Genomic DNA, 17,820 nt, shown 5'->3' with positions numbered 1-17,820 from the left:
TCAAGCATTACTACATACTGAATCAGTAACGAATAGCTGCTAGAAAAGGTTTAACAAAAAAATTACCGTAATTTTGTTATATATTTCAACCTAGCAAATGTGCATGCTCTATACTGTCTTCCCCTCCTCCCTTGGAGGAGTATTTGCATTTCCTGAAAACTCAATGGCCTTGCAGCTAACTGGAAGTCATACTCCAGCCTAAAACAAGAAGTTTGTTTTAGATCATTTGGAACCTATTTGTAATAAAAAACTAATGCGTTCATTAAGTGCCTGTTGGTCAAAAACCAGTATGAACCTACCCTGTCTTTCAGAGAACTACTTACATTCAGGTCGAGGCTCAGATGCAATATATTTCTGTTGACTCTTTCTCCCTCATTATAATCTGCAAATGGCACAGATTGTCCCAACCTGCAACCCAAAACCGAGACATCTTCATCTCTGTTTGTGACATCTATATTAGTTGGTTGTTCAGTGAAGCCATCCTTCAAAGCAGTCTCTGCTGGAATACCTACAAGATTTTAACAAAAAGAAAAGAATTATCCACATCAATGAGAACTCTATTGAGTATAATTAGGGACACACCCCCCCACAAGTTCCCATGGCACTTAGGCAAAGATGACTTTGTCCAATGTTGTACCAACATACACTAGTCCTTAAAACCAAAATGGCTTAAAAAGTATAAATAGATGGTTTTTAATCCACAGTGACTTGTTCCGTGGAACAAGGAAAATTATACATTATATATATAAAGTTATAATACTTCTAATGTCAAAGCAATTACTGTAATTTTGCCACAGATCTGGTCCTAAACATGTACAGTAGTACAGGTAGTATTCTTTTTCTGTTAGCTTACTGTGATTTTCAGTGTACAATGGTTCCTATTCCCATCCTTCAAACGGCAAAAGCAATAAATCTAACAAAGTGAGTGAATCCTTCAAAGCATGAACATTTTGAATGATGTATATAGACACACACAGTCTGCCTTTTCTTGTAACTTTACCATAGGTGTGCATGCACACGCATACACTGCACAACAATCTCCACAATATTCTGATGGAAATATGCATGCTAAACAAACTTTGTTAACAGTTTGCTGCTATACATCATCATTTTGCAGATGACTTATGACTATACATGTAACTGTACACTTTTAATTTAATTTTTGACATCTTAACGTGAAACACTGAGGCCGACATTTTCAAACTTGGTTGCATGAAGTTAAACTTAAATCCATATTTAGGCACCTAAATAAATATCCTAAGTTTTCAGTAACTTCAGGACAACACCGGAGCAATACCCAAATCTATATAAAATGCATTTAAATCAGAATATGATGATAATTCAAATAATTGATGCAACATCTAATTAAATGGCAAGCAACCATCAGTGTGGTGGCCAGCAAGAAGGTTAACATTTTCAGAAAACGTGAATGTCTAATCCAATGAAGAGGTTTTATCCTAAGATACTGCAGTTTAGTGTAATTAAGTGAAATGTGATTGAATTTAATTTTCTTGCCAAGAGAGCTAATGCTTAGCCTACAGTGTACACAATTTCTGGCCTTCAAGTCCAAAGCCAGCCTAATTTTATTAAAACCATCACCATATGTGTTGCAGATATTAAGTTATCCAACGTTAGATTATTTAAAAAATAAGACATTTATAAATTAGATATAAAATTTGCTCCTGGCATAAATTTGGCCTACCATGCAGTGATGGGTTGCACCCCCTCTCCAGGGTGCCCTTGATATACTGGGGTACCACTGATCCTGCCCGTTTCACAAGCCTGGGATCCCTCACCCTATCCTGCTGAGCCAGACTCTCAAGCCTCCTCCAGCACACATACAGATAGGGACACGCACAGTTGCAGAAAAACAGACACTGAAATCAGCTCTGCGTAGGAAGACTCAGCTCAGGAATTGCCCAGCACTCAAGTGCACATCCCCTCTGGAGAGTAAACCTAAAATCGTATTGTTTTGCGCTGCCCAGAAATCTGTACAGTGTAAGCTCGTAAAAATCACCCCCTTCCTCAATGTAGAGAAAGATATTCACAGCTTTTTTCCCCCCAGTTATGAATTGCACAAACTGGTTTAAAGAAAACAAAACAAGTTTATTAACTACAAAGGATAGATTTTAACTGATTATACGGGATAGCAAACAGATCAAAGCAGATCCCTGAGCAAATAAAGCAAACATGCAAACTAAGTTTAATACATTAAAGAAACTGGTTACAGGTAGTAATTTCTTACCCTAAATGTTGTTTTAGGCATTCCTTTCACAGGCCAGACACCTTTTCCAGCCCAGGCTCAGCTCTTCACCCACCCTGCCCCCAGTCCTTGTTTCTTAGATATTCTCCACAGTCATCCTGGGCGGGGATTCAATGAAGAAGGAGCTCTGAGTAACTCACTTCCCTGCCTTAAATAGGATTTACATATGGCAGGAATCCTTTGTTTCCCAGTTTGATCCCCACCCCCTATTACTGGAAATATACGAGGAGGCCAAGATAGGGTCCAGTACCAGGTGACAAGATCACGTGACCCTGCAGTGTCAAAGCAGCATCCCAGAAAGCTTCTCAGGAAGGTGAAGATTAACATTTCCAAAATCCCATTGTTCTCCCTGATGGTTCATTGACTAACCAGCCAGACTAATTGCATTTAGTCTGGTGGGTGTTCCCCAGGTGCAGACACTTTTGTAATTGATACATAGTTAATATTCCTAACTTCAGATGCAGAAATAATACATGCATACAAATAGGATTATCACATTCAGCAAATCCTAACCTTTCCAATGATATCTCACATGACCCATCTTGCACAACATACATCTTAGTAATGCCATATTCATATCCTAAGCATATTTCTATGAAGAATATGGGGCGTAGTGTCACACATGCCACAGCAGCTAATTTCACGTACAGAATCTAATTGCATGGACACATGGAGCCAAGGATTACAGTTGACTATAATGGCCAGAAAAAATCTTCAACTTTGTGGAAGGTAAAAGATTTAGAACAAGGTTGTGGACTTATACATCCAAAATCTGCTTATTCAAGCGCATAAATATAGATTTATCTGATACAGGCTCCAATAAGTCAATCCACTTACAGTGAGACACAGTCAGGAGTTTTCATAGATGGCCATTAAATTTTGATTGTTTCAGAGAAATGAATGTAGCAACAGTAAAATCCAAACATTTTAATATATCTAATTTTATTCTCCATCTACTGCCTTCCTTCTTACATTAACATTAAAATATTGCATAAAGATGCTGAGGATTTAACTACAGTCACAAAGCAAGTGCATTGTCTGGTTCCTTCCACAAATACAGCTAACAATAATAAAGTCCATATCTTCGATGATCGATAAGAGTATGATTTAACAGAGATCTCTACACAGCTAGGAACCATTTAGGGGATAGCAGTTGTTGTCTGGTCAATAGTTTAAAAAAAAAAGACCCCATCAAGCTTCACAGTTAGCTGCAGCTTGACTATATAAAATAAATCATACTTCAAAGAGAAGTGAAAGAGATCTACCTTTCCTAAATGAGTGCAACCTAGTGTGTAAAAACTGTAAAACCTCCAACTGTATAACCACTACATCAAGAGAGAGAACATTTAACTCAGATGACTAAAGTTAGGAACCTAAATCCATATTTACATACCTAAATAAGTGGCCTGATTTTCAAAAGTCATGCACACTTTTAACTAATAATGAAGTCACTTTGAACTTGGGAACTGTGAACATTCCATCTCTCTGAAAACCAGGCCACTTATTTAGATGATAAAAATATGTATTAATTCCTAATTTTAAATGTCCATGCTTGAATATTTTGACCCTATAGATTAGGAAGAAACTCTTCTTAATGCCCCATTTCTATTTGTACCTATTTGGAGAGCTGTGCACTGAAATCAATGTATCATATATAGATACAACTAAGGCCTGTTCAACGCTAAAGAGTTAGGTCAATGTAAGGCAGCTTACCAATGTAAGTGAACGACATAACTCTACTTCCACGAGAGGCACAGAGATTATGTTGGTGCAGTTAAGGCTATGGAGTGTCCTCATAGACAATGCAGGTTACTTACATCATCTGTTGGCTGTCATTCTTGTCAATTTCACGGCTCCAAGCTGGAGCCGAGAAATTCACAAGAAAGCCGCTCCCATCCAGGCTCTCAGCAGGGAATGGGGAGCTGAGGGCAATGGTGGAGGGAGCTGGGCTCCCAGTGGGAAACTGTGCACAGAGCTGAGAGCCTGAGCTCTCAGCCCCCCACACTACCCCTCTTAAGTCAATAGAAGCGCTCCTGGTGAGGATGCGCAACACCGACAGGAGGGTAGTTTTGACATGAACCACTGCAGTAATTACTGCAGTGGCTGTAAGTCAACCTAACATAGGACAACTTAAGTTTGTAGTATAGACATGCCATAAGTGTACTGAGGATGGAGTTCCACAACTGAGTTTCCTTCTTTCATGAGTTATTTAAAACTGTCACAGTTACTAAATTTATTTTTTTACTTTTTTAAAAAAGTATGTTTTAAAAATATTTAGACTTCAGTTCTCAAAGCATTATTTGAATATTAAACAATATTCTTCTACATTTTTCAATTGAAATTCGAGTGTTCAGGATACACTAGATATAAAACAAAAAACTAATATCATAATATTTTGTTGTAATGTAGCAGCTCATGTTCAGAATGTAAAAATACCTGTAACAAATAAAACGGATCCTATTCTCCTTTTCCTTTTGCATTACACACATGTTTAGATTAAATATGCATACTGCCTGAGTCCATATATAAAAGAACAATCAACTACAGTTTTTCACATTAATAGACTTTGAAATTAAGTCTCATGAACAGGAGAGACCAAATGTATGTAGTATTCTACAATGGAGTTATAGTCAGAACAAACACACATATTATTAGTAGCATGTGGTTTTGATTGATTAATGAGCCCTGCTCACTATCACAACTAAGATTCAAAATAAGACTCTTATAGCCAAAGATAGAAATTCTAATTAGATTACCAAAATGGAAACATACTAATGGTAATGTATTTAATTCACCTAAACTGAAAGACTTTCTGCATACCTGACCCAATTGTGTTAAGACATTCAGGTTCTAGACAGCACTATTACAGGACCAGATTGTAACCTGGATTTGCTGGGCTTAAAACCAAATATATATGCTGAGTCAAGGTGTTTTAGATACCTTCAGTGTATCTTAGATGTAATTATGTGTTTATATATTTAATAAAGCACCTTTCTCGAATGGTATCCCAATACCCAATATGTACAATGAAAACAAGTCTTGTTCTCCCTGATGTTAATATACTTTTCACTATGATATTTTAAAAACTACAGATAAGAAATGTGAATATTTTACGTTATGTAGTCATTTATTTTTACCAAGTGCATACATAGGTTTTCAGAGCTGTACCAATTCTTTTTCACTGAATAATTAGTAATTAGATAGCAAAACCCTGCAGTAGTTTCAACCAAATAAAAAGAAAAGGAGTACTAGTGGCACCTTAGAGACTAACCGATTTATTTGAGCATAAGCTTTCATGAGCTACAGCTCACTTCATCGGATGCATTCCGATGAAGTGAGCTGTAGCTCACGAAAGCTTATGGTCAAATAAATTGGTTAGTCTCTAAGGTGCCACTATACTCCTTTTCTTTTTGCGAATACAGACTAACACGGCTGCTACTCTGAAACCAAATAAAGTTATTCAGAGTCAGACCTAATGTAAACATTGGCAATTAGAAAAATTATTAGCATATTTTAAATACAAGCATTTTGCATTTTCAAGTCTGTTGAGTTATGCACTCTTGAGATGGAAATAAAAATATTTTAAAAATTGTAAAGTTAAATGCTTGAGACACGGAAGGAACGAACAGGTACAAAACACCAACCAGAGAATGAAAATTTTGCATCATCCTGAGTGAAAGAACTGGAATGATTGGACTTATTTTTATGAATCTGCATGTAATATCAGAGGTTAGTTTAAATCAGATTGTGTTAAATAACGCTGTATTAAGCGGAGAACGCACAGATTTAGATTTCAAGTAGAAAGTTGCTTATAAGAGCTACCTGAAGTTAATTAACATTCTCTGTCTAGATAAGATTTGCAAATAACTTTGCCATCCTTTATACAATATATTCTAAAGACAAATGCTTTTTCCTACAAAACATTAGTGATAAACAATATTCAAATTGCATCTCTTACGTTTCATAACAGTGTAACTGACATGGTACTGTATAATGCAAAAGAGGAAAGAAGAGTGTACTGTCCTCGGCTCAGATGCTGCATAGGTATTCAAACATGCACAAGCCCACCACGGACTAATGCAGATGCCTTTCCAGGCTCAAAGTCATAGTACTTAACATTAAAAGCAAACAATGTGTTAGCTCTGATCCAGTTCAAATGTAATCTTGACAAGCTCTAAAATAACATCAGTATTTCTGAAAGATCTCATACTTCTCACAGAATCATAGAATATCAGGGTTGGAAGGGACCTTAGGAGGTCATCTAGTCCAACCCCCTGCTCAAAGCAGGACCAACCCCAACTAAATCATCCCAGGCAGGGCTTTGTCAAGCCAGGCCTTAAAAACCTTTAAGGATGGAGATTCTCAAATTAAAGTGTTTTGGATTGGCTTCTGGGTCACCAGAATGGGAGGTTGACTGTCTATTCAGTTTATGTCCTGGTCTTGCAAACCCTTATTCGGTAAAATAGTCTCATTAACTTCAATGGGAATATTCAACTGAATAAATCCTCCTCTCGTGGTTGCAGACCTTATACCAGTATAGTTTTTGTATAATAATATAATGGAGGAGGCATATGCCATACTCCATAATATGTGTTTTGGAAAACAAAGGGATGGGAAATGATCTAATGAGCACAATAGCCCAATCTATCATAGTGTCTGAGAGAATTCCAAATGCAATAGTATTCTAGTCGTATAGACATCAAGTCAAGGGTTTGCCATAAAGCAGAAAGGAATAAAATGAAACAAGAAATGCACATCAAAAAGGCTTTGACAAAAATAAATTTGGTTTTGTGAAAACTAGTTAGAATGTATTAGTCAATCAATTAATTACCAAAGCATAGCAATTTTATCCAGTAAAGGAATGAAGCAGAATATTATAGCTTTTTTTCCCCCCCTCTAAACGGTGACATTAGAATTCTTATTTGCCCCAAGGTACCAAATTCTCTGGAGATCAAGTACACTGCAGACATAACACATTTCATGACTAGCGGGTGCAAAGTAATTTTCACAATCTTGTTTACACAGAACATGCTCCCTGAGAAATGTTTTGCTATATAAATGTGGGATAGCTTAATGAAACTGAAAATGTCTTTAATGTTATACTGAATTTTGTGGATTCACTTTAATTCTAAGAGTTAAGCAATTGCTTTTCTATGGCAATCAAGCTGTATTAGATTTCATTTTATTAGAAATTTTTTAGCTATGACAGTATTTATTTAATATGCATTCAAGGGTTTATCCTCCTGAGTTAAGGCTTTAACTATTCAGTGGTTGTGTCTTAATTCTCTGTATCACAAACTGAAAAAAAACGGCTCTGAACTGTAGTTCTTGTGCCCAGTAATACTCAACAGATAGAAAACAGCAAAATTCCTGGTGTGAAGTTGATCACTTATGGGAAATTATGTTGTGTTGAGCAGAGAAAACAATTTGCTATCTGTCAAGGTTCCTCCCCCACTCTGAACTCTAGGGTACAGATGTGGGGACCTGCATGAAAACCTCCTAAGCTTACTTTTACCAGCTTAGGTTAAAACTTCCCCAAGGTACAAATTAATGTTATCCTTGTCCTTGGAATATCCATTGCCACCACCAAACTCTAACTGGGTTTACTGGGAAACGTAGTTTGGACACGTCTTTCCCCCCAAAATCCTCCCAACCCTTGCACCCCACTTCCTGGGAAAGGTTTGGTAAAAAACCTCACCAATTTGCATAGGTAACCACAGACCCAAACCCTTGGACCTGAGAACAATGAAAAAGCATTCAGTTTTCTTACAAGAAGACTTTTAATAGAAATAGAAGTAAAGGAATCACCCCTGTAAAATCAGGATGGTAGATACCTTACAGGGTAATTAGATTCAAAACATAGAGAATCCCTCTAGGCAAAACCTTAAATTACAAAAAAGACACACAGACAGAAATAGTCATTCTATTCAGCACAATTCTTTTCTCAGCCATTTAAAGAAATCATAATCTAACACATACCTAGCTAGATTACTTACTAAAGTTCTAAGACTCCATTCCTGTTCTGTCCCCTGCCAAAGCAGCATACAGACAGACACACAGACCCTTTGTTTTTCTCCCTCCTCCCAGCTTTTGAAAGTATCTTGTCTCCTCATTGGTCATTTTGGTCAGGTGCCAGCGAGGTTACCTTTAGCTTCTTAACCCTTTACAGGTGAGAGGATTTTTCCTCTGGCCAGGAGGGATTTTAAAGGGGTTTACCCTTCCCTTTATATTTATGACACTATCAAATTAAGAACAGAGTCAACTACCGGATACAGACATACAATAGCCAGGAACGGCTTCAGCAGTGTCTTCTGCTTAATTTCACTATAGAATGATGCTGTATTTTGCCTAATATTTGGCATACCCCAAACAGAGAAAAAAGAAGTTATAAATTATATTAAATATTCAGAATTTCTCTCTGTTGGACAAGAATAAGTCAAGAATAATTTGTGATAGCAGAAGCAGCAGAATCCCCTCTGTTACGATCTTGGACTTCATTAAATAACTAAACCAGTGAATAAGAAAGGAATAAAACTTCCATAAAACAAACTGGAGCATTTCTCTGGTGAACTGCTGCACACAGCCATACAGTGTTCCCAACCCCTGCCTCCAGGGCATATCTCCAAATTCCTACACTCACAATACAGTCCCTTTTGAGGGTACATCTCCAATGACAATCTTCCATAACCATATCTCTACACCCTAAGTTTAGGATGCATATACATTTTCATTCTACATCCCTGTTGTCAGTCATTTACCACTTTTCAAAACCGTCAGTGATTGAGCTGAGATTTTTCAAGCTTGGTCACTACCTATTTTAGCAAAAACAGTTTAAACATATTTAGCAAGAGGGGAAAAACACTTTCCTCCATTAAATAAATATATTTTGCAACATTTTGTGACTAGGTCTGTAACTAAAACAACTGGGGATAGAAACCTTACATGAAAATAGTCTTTACTAAAGACTGAGATATTGTTTTGATTTAAATGTTTTGTGCCCTGATGAAAGGCACATTTTCTGCAGAGAAGCCCTGAGGACAAGGGGGAAGAAATCTGGACACTAGGGAGACACTGAAATTGCAAAATGGTTTGCACTGAAAGCTTTATGCATGCTGAATAAAATTTTCCCAACTCAGAAAACTGTAGACGCTGGGCTAGGCACTTTGGACAACAGCACAAGACTCTGACCAGTTCACTGCACACCCTCCCTCCCCACCTGCCCAATCAGGTTTGAACTAAGCCACAATGAGTTTGTTGTCTGTTTGTCGTGTGCTTGCTGCTTTCCATGTGCCTGCTTGACTGAAGTTTATAGGTTGGTCTTCAGGGCTTGCTAGGCAAGGCTGAGAACTCCTTAATGAGGCTTTGATCCCTTTCGGAGCCCTTAACCGGGGGTAGGGCTACTCAGGCAGAAATGGGTTTTAAAAAAGCCAGCTCCAAAGTGACCCCACGAGTTAGAGAACAGGAGTAGCAAACGGGAGTTTTGCAAGGAAGTTTAGAGGGGGAACGAGAGACCCAGCAAATACCCAACATTCTCTAACCTTCCAACATTCTCTAACCTTAGGCCAAGCACCTCCCACACAAAAAACAAAACAAAACAAAAAATCTGCAACAGTAAAATTAACACAGGCAGAAGTCCAGCAGCAGAATGGGGGCTATCCAGTTTACTGCACTGAATGTAGCACGTATGTTTACCTGCCTTGTGGTCATGTGACATGTTAGTGCATTCGGTGCAAGCAGCTCACGGCCCTCAGAGAGCAAGTACCGGGCTCTTGAGACCAGAGCAGCTAAACTGAAGGTGTTAAGGGAGACAGAGAGGTACATATGCAAGACTTTTGGGCACAGTAGAGTAGTTCCATCCCCACAGTATGACAGCCTTTGTACTGTTGAGGAGGAGGAAAGTCTCAGGGAAGGAGAACATCAAACTGGATAGGAGGGAAATGATCCCATAGTTGGTACCCTCCTTCCAGATGATGTCATGGTATCCTCTTGCACTGAGGATATCCCTCCAGGAGAGGGGACCCCAGTTATCAGGAAGAGACAGATAATAGTAAGGTGGAGTTTGAGTATTAGAAATATAGATAGATAGGTTTGTGATGACTAAGAGAACCGTATGGTAAACCATCTGCCAGGTGAAAGGTTGTGGATCTCTCAAGACATCTAGATAGGCTTATGTGTAGTGCTAGGGAGGAGTCGGTGGTCATGGTACATGTAGATGCCGATGACATGGAAAAGGTAAGAGAAAGGTCCTGGTGGCCAAATTTAGGCTGCTAGGTAAGAGATTGAAGTCGGGACCTCCATGGTAGCATTCTTTGAAATGCTTCCAGTTCCATGCACAGGGCCAGACAGACAGGCAGAACTGCAGAGTCTCAATGCATGGATGAGACAATGGGGTAGAGGAGGAGGGCTTTAGGAATTGGGGAACCTTTTGGGAAAGGAGGAGCCTATAGAGGAAGGATGGGCTCTACCTAAACCAAAATGGAACCAGATTGCTGGCATGTCAAATTAAAAAGGTCATAGAGGAGCGTTTAAACTAAGGGCTGGTAAAAACCTACAGGTGCAGAAGAACACATGGTTTGGACATGCACCTCCCTTAGGGGAGAATCTATTAACAGGGATTCTCTATACCCTAGTAAAGAGGAGAGCATATAAGTTGATAAAGTACAGGCAGGAGCTGAAGAGAAACAGTCCTATTCAATTACATTGCATGAAGGCAGAAAACTAAATATTGACAAATTTATAAGCGCTTGTATACAAATGCAAGAAGTCTAAATACTAAGATGGGTGAACTTGAGGTCCTGGTATTTGTGACAGATGTACCCATGTCCACACCCTGCACACTACTGTAATAATCTTTGTACAAAGTATGCATTGTGAGAGGTCATTTAAATACCTCACAGTTTGCTGATCAATATTATCATGGCAAAATGCACCTAGCAGTGTTATAAGTGAAGTTATAAACATAAGCTGACATCATGACTAAAAGTACATTTTTGAGAGAAGGCTGAGGAGAGGCCAAACCAATTCCTCAGAGGCAAAGGGCAAGCTAATGCCTCAGCCAGGTGTAATCAAGGCTGATGGGCCATTACTTGCTAAGTGGCCACTCTTCCACAGAAAAGGGGGCAGGGGCAAAAAATCTATATCTTAGCAAAGAAACAGCATGGAGTTCCCTGCCACACAGATTGCCTGTTGCCTTGCTCCCAGCTGGAAATGCTTCCCAAAATGGGGGACAGGACTATAAAAAGAAGGTGAAGATACCCCAAGTCACCCATTCTCCTCCCTCTCTCTCTGTCCATTGATTTACTGTACAAGAAGGGACAAAGGAAGCAGCCAACAGAAGAAGGGGTCCTGGCCTAAGAAGTTTGGTGAGTAAGACTCTTGAGAGCATGTGGTGAGAAAATCTTGTGCTTTGAATTTAACATAGTTTCTTAAGTTAGGCACCAGTTGCGTTTTATCTTTATTTTTCTTGTAACCATTTCTGAGTTTCATGCCTCATTACTTGTATTCACTTAAAATTTCTCTTTGTAGTTAATAAACTTGTTTTTATAGTTTTATCTAATCCAGTGTGCGTGACGTGGAATGGCTAGGGCAGCCTTCACTGGAAATGCTAAGGTCAGGGCAGGCTGCAAAAAGGAGAGCAGATTCTCCCAGAACTGGTGGTTAACACTACAGTTTGACTCACCAACCAGTCACAAACTGTGCTCCTGATCTCCTATGCTGGTTAACAAGAAGCTAAAAAAGAAATCACACAGTCCCCTTTATTGCATTCCAGTTCTCTGCCTCCTAATTAGCATGTAGGTCCAGCACAGTGACATGTTATTTAAAAACTCTGCTCACTATACTAAATGTTCTTCTGACCCCAAAGGGCCAGCCACATTACCAGGCCAATATCTGTTTCAATCTTGCCCAAAAATACCATGCTGCCAGCCTATCCTTTAGCACCTAAAACTAAAGATTTATAAAGAGAAAAAAAAAGAGAGTTGTTAAATGGTAAAGCAATCAAATACATACAGAGATTTCAAAGTCCATATATCAGATTCTTAGCAGTTCTAGTGAATTTGCTGGCATGAAAGTCCCTCTGGAACACATCCACAGCTTGGATGGGTAATTCAGTCCTTTGTTCAGAGCTTCGTTTTTAGAAGTTACTCCAACAGTAGGAAGCAGGAATGAAGACAAAATGGGGAAGATGCAGCCACCTTTTATATTCTTTTGCCATCTGGCTGGTACATCCTTTGTCCCAAACACAAGTTTCACAGCACATGACATGGAAAAGCTCCACCCCGCAGCCCAGAGCCCCCTCCTGCACTCCAAACCCCTCATCCCTGGCCCCACCCCAAGCCCACACCCCCAGCTGGAACCCTCATCCCCTCCCGCACCCCAATCCCCTGCCCCAGCCCTGTGAAAATGAGCGAGTGAGTGTGGGGAGAGCGAGCGAGCAACAGAGGGAGGGGGGATACAGAGAGTGGGGGCGAGGCCTCGGAGAAGTGGTGGGGCAGGGGTGTTCAGTTTTGCACGAGTAGAAAGTTGGCAACCCTATTTCTAAATATCTGCACAAGATGTTGGACCAGCACAAGGGTCTCTGTGTAGTTTGTAGACCAGAACAGAGGCAGGGCAAGGAGGGACCTGTTACAGTAGGGTTGCCAGGTGTCTGGTTTTTGACTGGAAAGTCCAGTCGAAAAGGGGACCTGGCAGTGTCCAGTCAGATGTATTGACAGGACACCAAAAGTACAGTTATTGTGGGCAGTGCAGGAGAGAAGTGGAAACCTGTTGCCCAGCCCTGAAGAGGCGGCTCCCACAGAAGCCCGCATGCACTGGCTTGGGTGGCCCCTTTGAGGAGCATGGTTTGCAGTGCTGCAATAGAAGTCAGACTGAGGTACGGGGCTCTCAGCAGACATGGAATGCTCTCCAGGAGGAAAGGAATGCAAGCTGCCCCGCCAGCCAGCGATTCCCCCTGCTGAGCTCTCAGGCAGCTCGAGGTTGGGGAGGGCTTGAGCGGACAGGGAAGGGGGCCACTGGGTAAGTAGCACAGGAGGAGGTGGAAGGCTGCTGTGCAGGAAAGCCACATCTAGCTCGCCAGTAGGGCTGCCTGATTGTTCCCGTGCAGGCACTGGAATTTTTCTGACCTGCACTCCCAGGTAGCCTGCTGGAGCTGGGGTTTGCAAGTCCCTTGGGGCTGCTCATGCTGGAGTTGAGGGGGGTGGAGCAGTCAGTGATGAGGGGAGGGGAAGAGGTGAGCAGGGGAAGGGCCTTGAGGGAAGAGGCAGAACCTGGGATAGGATCTTTAGGACAGAGGTGGAACAAGGTGGGGCTTTGGGGCTGAGGGGGAAGAGGTAGGGCAGAGGGTGGGACCTTGCGGCAGGGAAAGAGGTGCAGCAGGGGTTCCAGTTTTCAGAAATTGGGAAGTTGGCAACCCCTATGTCAGAGTAGGTCATGCGGAATGGCACTGTATGTGAAAGAAAGCATAGAGTAAAAATCTTAACTGAATCAAAGTATACCATAGAATCTCTATGGATAGAAATTCCATGCTTGAATAATAAGAGTAAAGCAGTAGGAATATACAACTGACCACCAAAGCAGGATAGTGATGGTGATTATTAAACACTCAGAGATTAGAGAGACTATCAAAATAGAAAACTCAATAATAATGGGGGTTTCAACTATCCCCATATTGACTAGGTACAGGTAAGCTCAGGATGGGATTCAGAGATAAAGTTTCTTGACACCCTAAATGACTGCTTCTTGGAGCAGCTAGTCCTGGAGCCCACAGGGGGAGAAGCAATTCTTGATTTATTCCTAAGTGGCACAAGAAGTGAATATAGCTGAACCGCTTGGTAATGACAACTGTAATATAATTAAATTGTGTGTGTGTTTGTTCAATGGAAATGTAAAGAAATACTTACAAGAGTGGAATACCTGCAAGCTGCATGGAAACTTAAAAAACATCATAATAGAGGCTCAAACTAAACGTATTCAACCTAAATGGGGGGAAAAAAAAAGGACCAAAAAATGCCACTCTGGCTAAACAGAGTACAAGAGGCAGCGAGAGGCAAAAAGGCATCCTTTAAAAATTGGAGGTTAAATACTACTGAGGAAAATAGATAGGAACAAACTCTGGCAAGTCCAGTGTAAAAGCATCATTGGGCAGGCCAAAAAAGAATTTGAAGAGCAGCTAGCAAAAGACACGAAAAAACCTTACATCAGAAGCAGGAAACCTGCCAAACAATCAGTGGGGCCAATGGACAATCGAAGTGCTAACTGAGTACTCTAGAAAGAAAAGGCAGTTGTGGAGAAGCTAAATGAATTATTTGCATCAGTCTTCACTGCAGAGAATGTAAAGGAGATTCCCACACCTGAGCCATTCTTTTTAGGTGACAAATATGAGAAATTGTCCCAGACTGAAGTGATGATAGAAGAGGTTTTTGGAACAAAATTGAAAAATTAAACAGTAATAAGTCACTAGGACCAGATGGTAGGCAATCAAGAGTTCTAATGAAATTCAGACACAAAATCTCAGAACTACCAACTGTGGTACGTAACCTATCACTGAAATCAGCCTCTGTCCCAGATGACTGGAAGATAGCTAATATAACATCAATTTTTAAAAAAGGCTCCAGAGGTGATCCTGGCAATTATAGACCAGTAAGCCTACCTTCAGTACCAAGCAAATTGGTTGACACTATAGTAAAGAACAGAATTATCAGACACATAGATGAACATGATTTGTTGGGAAAGAGTCAACACAGCTTTTGTAAAGGGAAATCATGCCTCATCCATCTATTAGAATTCTTTAAGGGGGTCAACAAATATGTGGACAAGGGTGATCAAGTAGGTAGAGTGTAGTTGGACTTTCAGAAAGCCTTTGACAAGGTCACTCTCCAAAGGCTTTTAAACAAAGTAAGCAGCCACAGGATAAAAAGGAAGGTTCTCTCATGGATCAGTAGCTGGTTAAAAGATAGGAAACAAAGGGTAGGAATAAGTAGTCATTTTTCACAATGGAGAGAGGTAAATAGCTGGGTCCCCCATGGATCAGTACTAGGACCCGTGCTGTTCAAAATAATCATAAATGATGTAGGGGAAAAAAGGGGTAAACAGCAAGGTGGTAAAGTTTGCAGAGGATAAAAAATTACTCAAGATAGTTAAGTTCAAAGCAGATTGTGAAGAGTTACAAAGAGATAAAAAAATTGGGTGACTAGGCAACGAAATGGCAGATGAAATTCAATGTTTATAAGTGCAAGTAATGCACATTGGAAAACACAGATACCCAAATATACATACAAAATGGCGGGGTCTAAATTAGCTGTTTCCATTAAAGTCAGAAATCTTGGAGTCGTGCATAGTTCTCTGAAAACATCTGCTCAATGTGTAGTGGTAGTTAAAAAAGCTAACAATGTTAGGAACCATTAGGAAAGGGATAGATAATAAAACAGAAAATATCATAATGCCACTATATAGATCCATAGTATACTGTGTGCAGTTCTGGTCACTACACCTCAAAAAAATATATTAAAATTGGAAAACATACAGAGAAGGGCAACACAAATGATTAGGGATAGGGAATAGATTCCATACATGGAAACAGCCTAGTGTGGGCCCACCCACTAGGCCCCACTCCTGCCTGCTGCTCCCTTCTGTCACTGAGAGGCTGAGGCAGGCAGGCTGGGTGCCGTGGTGTGCAAGACCATGCCACCCATCCTCCTGGCACTGAGGCCAGGGGTGCTCCAGCAGCATTGCCTGCCCACTCAGCTGTGGGGTGCTCTGGCCACACCCCCTGCCAGCACTGAGACCACACTGGGGCCGGGGGCGCTTTGGGCTGTCCGCCCAGTGCTGGGGCTGGGGTACATGGGGGTGGGGGGCAGTGGCCACGGGTGGGGGAGTGTGTGCGCTCCGGGCTCTGGCGGGGGAGCAGAAGGGACATGGCCTCAGGCAGAGGGGGAAGGGCAGGGGGCTAGCCTCCCCCAAGGGTGCATTCACCAGCCACCCATGCTTCCATATAAGGAGAGATTAAAAAGACTGGGACTGTTCAACTTGGAAAATAGATAACTAAACGGGGGGAGGGGGGGAGAATATGGTAGAGATCTATAAAATCATGAATACTGTGGAGAAAGTGTTATTTACCCCTTCACATAACAGAACCACCATGGGTCACCCAATGACATTAATAGGCAGCAGGCTTAAAACAAACAAAAGCAAGTACTACTTCACACAATTCAGTGTCAATGTGTGGAATTCATTGCCAGGGATTTTCTGAAGGCCAAAACTTTTTCTGCAGAAAAGGATGTAGAGGTTACAGTGGACGAGAAGCTGAATATGAGTCAACAGTGTGCCCTTGTTGCCAAGAAGGCCAATGGCATTTTGGGATGTATAAGTAGGGGCATTGCCAACAGATCAAGGGACGTGATCGTTCCCCTCTATTGGATATTGGTGGGGCCTCATCTGGAGTACTGTGTCCAGTTTTGGGCCCCACTCTACAAGAAGGATGTGGAAAAATTGGAGAGAGTCCAGCGGAGGGCAACAAAAATGATTAGGGGACTGGAACACATGACTTATGAGGAGAGGCTGAGGGAAGTGGGATTGTTTAGTCTGCAGAAGAGAAGAATGAGGGGGGATTTGATAGCTGCTTTCAACTACCTGAAAGGGCGTTCCAAAGAGGATGGATCTAGACTGTTCTCAGTGGTAGCAGATGACAGAACGAGGAGTAATGGTCTCAAGTTGCAGTGGGGGAGATTTAGGTTGCATATTAGGAAAAACTTTTTCACTAGGAGGGTGGTGAAACACTGGAATGCGTTACTTAGGGAGGTGGTGGAATCTCCTTCCCTAGAAGTTTTTAAGGTCAGGCTTGACAAAGCCTTGGCTGGGATGATTTAGTCGGGGATTGGTCCTGCTTTGAGCAGGGGGTTGGACTAGATGACCTCCTGAGGTCCCTTCCAACCCTGATATTCTATGATTCTACATGCTCTGGGCAGGGTGACAGATTCAGCCTAAAAGTGTGTGTGTGGGGGGGGGGGAGTACAAGGCCCTTCCCCCTTTGTGGCCTTGGCCCTGCCCCTGCCCCTCCTCTTCCCCGAGGCCATGTCCCCCAGACAAGCTGGGAGTTGAAGCAAGAGTGGGGGGGGCCTACGAGCAGCCCCTGGCCTATGTCCCTGCTCCCCAAGACCCTCCAGCCAGGGCAAGTGGAGGACCTGTGACTCCCCACAACTGCGCATGTGGCTCTGGCTTCTGGCCTGGCAGCAGGGATGAAGAGCCAGAGCTGGGCCATAGTAGGAACCGCCTGGGCAGATGTGGGAAGCCATGGACCCTCTTTCTTCCCCAGGTGGGGGGCAGGAACATGGGTCTGGGACTGCTCTCGGGTCCCTCCATCCCAGACAGGTGAGGGTCTGTGGTTCTCCACAGCTGCCCAGGCTCCCTGGGCCGGGCTCCACTTCCAGCCTGGTCGGGGACCAGAGCCTTTGGGCAGGGAGGAAGCGGAGGGGCAGGGGCCCAAGCCCGTGGTGAAAAGTAGAAGGGCCCCTGCCCCTCCGCTTCCTCCCGGCCCAAAGGCTCTGGTCCCCGACCAGGCTGGA

General features: G+C 41.8%; 1 protein-coding gene across 1 annotated transcript in view; it reads right to left on the bottom strand.

Annotated features, from left to right (window-relative positions):
- Positions 1–17,820, bottom strand: part of LOC140913618 (formin-1-like) — a 126,842-nt gene continuing 109,022 nt past the window's right edge. Inside the window, exons 4-5 of the mRNA XM_073350344.1 lie at positions 324–508; positions 1–39 (exon numbers count right to left, since the gene is read on the bottom strand). Coding sequence (XP_073206445.1) covers positions 1–39; positions 324–508 — 224 coding nt within the window. The remainder of the gene's footprint in view (positions 40–323; positions 509–17,820) is intronic.

The sequence above is a fragment of the Lepidochelys kempii genome, chromosome 6 (assembly GCF_965140285.1).
Source record: "Lepidochelys kempii isolate rLepKem1 chromosome 6, rLepKem1.hap1, whole genome shotgun sequence".
In the NCBI taxonomy this organism is placed as follows: domain Eukaryota; kingdom Metazoa; phylum Chordata; order Testudines; family Cheloniidae; genus Lepidochelys; species Lepidochelys kempii.
Note: the sequence above shows the minus strand (reverse complement) of the source record. Positions and strands in the feature narration are given on the sequence as shown.